General features: G+C 63.9%; 1 protein-coding gene across 1 annotated transcript; it reads left to right on the top strand.

The window, feature by feature from the left end:
- Positions 1-17: 17 nt before the first annotated feature.
- Positions 18-3,865, top strand: MKNK2 (MAP kinase interacting serine/threonine kinase 2). The gene is made up of 12 exons (XM_026041464.1): positions 18-24; positions 68-169; positions 241-338; positions 1,051-1,130; positions 1,272-1,345; positions 1,451-1,555; positions 1,660-1,715; positions 1,793-1,888; positions 2,726-2,920; positions 3,169-3,333; positions 3,416-3,459; positions 3,555-3,865. The coding sequence occupies exons 1-12, from the start codon at positions 18-20 to the stop codon at positions 3,826-3,828; spliced, it is 1,296 nt and encodes a 431-aa protein (XP_025897249.1). The 3' UTR covers positions 3,829-3,865.
- The last annotated feature ends 1,755 nt before the right edge of the window (positions 3,866-5,620 follow it).

Below are 5,620 nucleotides of genomic sequence, written 5' to 3'. Positions count from 1 at the left end.
GGCTGTGGGGGGGCAGCATGGAGGGCATGTTGGGGGGCAGCGCGGGCGCCTCACGCCGCCGCCCCAGACGTGCCCTCGAGCCGCCCCATCGACATCCCCGACGCCAAGAAGCGCCCCAAGAAGAAGAAGCGCTGCCGGGCGACCGACAGCTTCTCGGGCCGCTTCGAAGGTGAGCGGGGGGGCGGCCGCGGGGGGCACCCCCCGTTGCCGCCGGGGCCCGACGCGCCGCTGCCCCCGCAGACGTTTACCAGCTGCAGGAGGAGGTGCTGGGGGAGGGCGCGCACGCCCGCGTCCAGGCCTGCGTCAGCCTCATCACCAACAAGGAGTACGCGGTGAAGGTGCGGCCGGCGCCGCGGGCACGGGGCGCTCGCGGGGGAGGGCGTCCCCGTCCCGGGCAGGGCGCCCAGGGTGACCGTGTTCGGGAGCGTTGGGTTCCCGTAGGGGTGCACAGGGTGGTGACCATGGGCTTGGGCGCAGTCGGAGGAGTGTGTGTGGGGGGGGTCCCCATATGGGGACACAAGGGAGCATGGGGAGATGTCCCCACGTGAGTGTCCCTGTGCCGAGGTGCGGGGGGTCCCCTGCCATGTGTCCTTTGGGGGGCCTCTGCCCACCCGCAGCTCCCTGGGGGCCGCGCTGGCCTTGGCCAGCGGCCTCGAGCCCAGCGGGGACAACGTAGCCCTTGAGCACCCCTTTCCCCCCCCTGTGGCTAGGCTCGCAGGCAGAATCCCACGGGATGGTGGGGCACGGAGCCAGGAAAAAGGGGCTGGCTGCTGCAGCGAGCCAGTAAGAGCCTCAAATCCGCCTGCCGCGTCACCCCGCTGGCATTTGAGGGGTGTTATTGGGGGTGACCAAGGCTGGCGGGGCTCGTGCGCGGGGCCGAGGGGCCTCCTGTGCCGCAGGAGCCTCTCCGGGGCCGCGGGGGGCCCCTTGGCACCGGCACTGGCGGGAACGGCCCATTCCGATGCCGTAACCCCTTCGGGCCCAGCTTGGCGTCCGCCGGGTCCGGCCCCTGCCTTCCGGCCCCCTTCTCAGCCTCCTCCTGTGTTGCAGATCATCGAGAAGCGCCTGGGACACATCCGCAGCCGGGTCTTCCGCGAGGTGGAGATGCTCTATCAGTGCCAAGGACACAGGTACAGGGGCTGGCGGGGCGCGCAGAGGCCTGGGGTGCGGGTGGGCTCCAAGGCGCCGTGCTTTGGGGTGCCCCTTCCTGTGTCGCCAGCGTCACCGCTGTGGCACGTGGAGGTGCCGGCTGATGCCGAGTGCCCTCCCAGGAACATCCTGGAGCTGATCGAGTTCTTCGAGGAGGAGGAGCGCTTCTACCTGGTCTTCGAGAAGATGCGCGGAGGTGAGCGGGGACCCATTTGTAGGGACGGCAGAAACGTCCCCGAATGCCCCGAGCACCGTCCCGCGGCCGGAGCCCCGTGCCCACGGCTGCGCTCTGCGCCCCCAGGCTCCATCCTGACGCACATCCACCGGCGCCGCCACTTCAACGAGCTCGAGGCCAGCGTCGTGGTGCGGGATATCGCCAGCGCCCTCAACTTCTTGCACAACAAAGGTGACGCCGGAGCCCGTTCTGCTGAGGAGGGAGGGAGTTTTGGGTTTCTTTGAATTAAAAATCTCAAGAATTGAACTTTTTTTAAAAAGGACTTTCTTCCCCAGGAATAGCGCACAGGGATTTAAAACCGGAGAACATCCTGTGCGAGAGCCCCGACCAGGTGAGCGGGAACGGGGCCGGGCGCCCTGGGGGAGCCCGCAGGGGCAGTAACCAGCAGCTGCCCCACGCCCGCCCCAGGTGTCCCCGGTGAAAATCTGCGACTTTGACCTGGGCAGTGGCATCAAGCTCAACAGCGACTGCTCGCCCATCTCCACACCGGAGCTGCTCACACCGGTGGGTGCCGCCGGGGCCCCGCGCCGGCCCCTTGCCGCTCGCGCGGGCTGGACAGGCCCTTCATCCCACATGGATGGCCGGCACAGCGGGAAGGGGCCAGCCCAGTGGGATGCAGGGCGGGGGGCTCTTATGTAAAGCGCTTCCAAGTGCAGGCATGTTACGGCCTAGGAAGGCTCCTTATCGGCCCCGCACAGGCCACCCTGCCCACAAACCGGGGGGCTGCCCCGGTGCAGCTGGGGGGTGGCGGCGCCAAGGGCCCCCGCGCCCCCATCTGCCCCGCTCCCAGCTCTGCGTTTCACCGAGTTCCCCGTTCCCGGGGCCCGCAGGGTTAAAGCTTTGCGGCTCAGAGGCTTCCTGCTTTATTTATTTATTTTAATTCCCGCGGCATCAGCTGTTCCCGAGGCCTCTCCCTGCCTGCTCGTTATCTGTTTGCCGCAGCGCTTTTTTTTTTTTTTTTTTTTCCCCTCCCTCTCTCTCTCTCTTCACCCGCCCCCCCTTTGCCGTCCCTCGTCACCGGGCCCGTGTGGCCTGATGGGCCACGTGAGCTGGAAAGCCCCAGACGGTCCCCGCGGCGGTGGCAGGGGGAAGGGACACGGGGCCATCTGTGCCGCTGCCGCGGCGCTTAACCCCTCCGGCCCGGGCACCTCTCTGATTGATTGATTTCCCTGCGCGGCTGCGGCTCCTCCTGGCTGCTCTCCTGTCGCTGGGGACATCCCTCCCCGCTCCTCATCCCTCAGCCTTTGGCTTCTGGGATGCACGCGGCAGTTGGGGTGACCCTGTTCCCGGGAGGAAGGCAGGTTGGCCTGGGAGCAGGGACTGAGGCGGTGGCCCCCGCAGTGCGGCTCCGCCGAGTACATGGCCCCGGAGGTGGTGGAGGCCTTCAACGAGGAGGCCTCCATCTACGACAAGCGCTGCGACCTCTGGAGCCTGGGCGTCATCCTCTACATCATGCTGAGCGGCTACCCGCCCTTCGTGGGCCGCTGCGGCTCCGACTGCGGCTGGGACCGCGGCGAGGCCTGTCCCACCTGCCAGGTGAGTGTGGAGGCGGCCTCGTCCCCAAGACGGGGTGCTGCAGGGTGCCCCAACCCCCAGGTGACGGTGCTTGATAAGGGGCTGGCCCTATCAGGATGGAGGTCGCCTGGTCCCCAGAGCAGGGGGTGCTGTTAGGAGTGGCAGCAGGGTGGCCCCCTCCCCAGGATATGGGGTGGGCAGTAGGGGGGTGCCCTGGCCTCAGGTGGAGGTGGCCTGGAGCCCCTGATGCCTCCCGTCCCCCCTTGCAGAACATGCTCTTCGAGAGCATCCAGGAAGGGAAGTACGAGTTCCCCGACAAGGACTGGGCGCACATTTCCCTCGCCGCCAAAGACCTCATCTCCAAGCTGCTGGTGAGGGACGCCAAGCAGCGTCTCAGCGCAGCCCAGGTCCTGGAGCACCCCTGGGTGCAGGGGGTGAGTGCCGGGCACGCCGTGGCCAGAGAAGCTCCGGGGGGGGGGGGCAGGCCCCCAATCCTAACAAGCCCTCTCATTGCAGTGCGCCCCGGATAACACCCTGCCCACTCCCAGCATCCTGCAGAGGTGAGTGTGATCCCTCCCCGCCGCCCAAAACTGCTGCTCAGAGGCCGGCACTGGCTTTGGGACGTCCCCAACCCGTGCCCGGCGTCCCCCGGCAGGAACAGCAGTGCCAAAGAGCTCACCACCTTCGCTGCCGAGGCCATGGCCGTCAACCGGCAGCTGACGCGGCGCGACGAGGACGCCGAGGAGGAGGAGGCGGCCGAGGCAGCCGCCCCCATCGTCGTCAGAGCTACCTCACGGGCCATGCAGCTCTCGCCGCCCTCCGAGTCCAAGCTGGCCAAGCGGCGCCAGAAGAGCAGCCTGGCCAAGGCGGTGGCCGCCGGCCAGTGCCTGGTGGCGCCACCGCTGGTGCTGGTGGCCGACCAGGCCTGAGCGCCGCGGTGCCGCGGGCTGTCCCCGTTCCCTCCCCTCCCCACCTCTCCTTGGCCATTTTTTAAGGAAAAAAGACAACAACAGACCCTGTTTCTAGCTAGGGACAAGATCAGGACTCTTCCCTGTTGGCTGGTTTCCAAGGTTTTGCTGATCTTGTAAGTCTGGGGGTGGGCGGGTTTGTTTAAGACCTGTCTATATATTATTTTTTTCTAAGGTGTTAAGTGAAGCGCGAGGCTGCTGCACCCTCCCCAGGGCGCGTCCGGGGTGGCCGCGCGGGCTCCAGTTTCTCCGCTCTTGGCCTTCCCTCGGCACCTTCTCCGGCTCCGCTCGTACTGTGAACCCCGGGCGCCTCCCGTGCGGCTGCCCCGACGGGTTTCGCCCTTGGGTTTTCTGGGGAGTTGATCCCCCCGGGGAGGCGCCCGCAGACGCAGGGGAAGCCCCCGGCCTCGTCGCTTGCTTCAAAATAAGCTATTCCCACCCACCCCAGCCTCCTTTTTATTGATTATTCTTGATTTTTAACCTGCTCGCAGGGCCGCTTTGCAGGGCTGGCGGGAGAGGAGGCCGGGCAGGGCGAGGATTTTGAGCCTGGACACTGTTTTGGGGAGGATTTTGAGCCTGCTTGTGGCTCTGGGCTGGCCCCCAGCACACGCTTGTACACGTATGTTCCAGGCATGTGCCAGCCGCAGCCACGGAGTGGAGCCCCCCGTCCCTCCCGCAGCCCCTTTCCGCCCCACGGGCGAGCGCAGCCGCCCCCTTCCCACTCCTCGGCCCTCGGGGGTCATGGCTGGGCAGCTTCCCCAGCCCCAATAAAGTTCTCCATTTTATTCGAAGACTGCTGACAGCAATACTATGCAATAGATGTTGTGGGGGCTTTTTTTTTCCCTATTTTTTTTTCCTCTTTTCCCCCCTCTTTTCGTTTCAGGGAGATGTCAGCCGGGGTGGCACCCCCAGCCCTTCCCCTCCTTGCACTCGTGGTCCCCCCGAGTTCTGTGGGTGCAGCGCGGGGCGAGCCCCCCCAGAGGCCCCTCTAGAGGCAGAGGAGGGGGAAGGCGCCCGTCTCCCCGGGCGCCGTCACTTTGACGTAGCTCCTTTGGTTTTATCAGTCGGAGGTGATTCCTGGTTGTCTTATATTAAGAAATACTTGAAGGATGCGCCGCGCGCGATGCCCTCAGCTGGCGTGGAAGCTGTTGATGCCGCTGCACCCGCAGCCCTTGGTTTCCTTCTGTTTTTTGCTTGAAATAACAAGCCCAAGGTGGGAAGGGGATGGCAGGGGAACCTCTGCGAGGGCCGAGGCACCCACACTGCAGTGGCAGCTCTTCTGGGCGCTGCTTGGGCCCCGTTTTGCTGAATTTGACCGTTTTTTTTCTGGCTCAAGTTTGACTGTTTTTGCGGGTTTCCTGGGGCTTTGGACTGTGTTCCCATCGGATGCTCCCTGCTCCGAGCCCTCAGCCTCCCTCGCTGCAGCCCCTGCCTTCCTCCTGTGCTGCCTCTCCCACCCCCAAGAGCAGCTTGGCCTGGAAACCACCTTAAAAAGCCTTTTTTTTTTTTAATTTTATTTTTTGTTTTTAAGTTTTATTTTAAGCTGAGAAGTTGAGCGTTTTGGCGTCCTCAACTCCCTCCTTCATCTAACTAACCCAGCTTAGGATGGTTAGAGACTTTTACTGTGAAGCTAATTTTCGTGTGTGCGTGTGTGTTTGTTTCTTTTTAATTTTTCTTTTTAATTTTTCTTTTTAATTTTTCTTTTTAATTTTTCTTTTTAATTTTTCTTTTTAATTTTTCTTTTTAATTTTTC

The sequence above is a fragment of the Nothoprocta perdicaria genome, unplaced genomic scaffold (assembly GCF_003342845.1).
Source record: "Nothoprocta perdicaria isolate Ctin4 unplaced genomic scaffold, notPer1 scaffold_286, whole genome shotgun sequence".
In the NCBI taxonomy this organism is placed as follows: Eukaryota; Metazoa; Chordata; class Aves; order Tinamiformes; family Tinamidae; genus Nothoprocta; species Nothoprocta perdicaria.
This window is presented reverse-complemented; position numbering and strand designations above follow the sequence as displayed.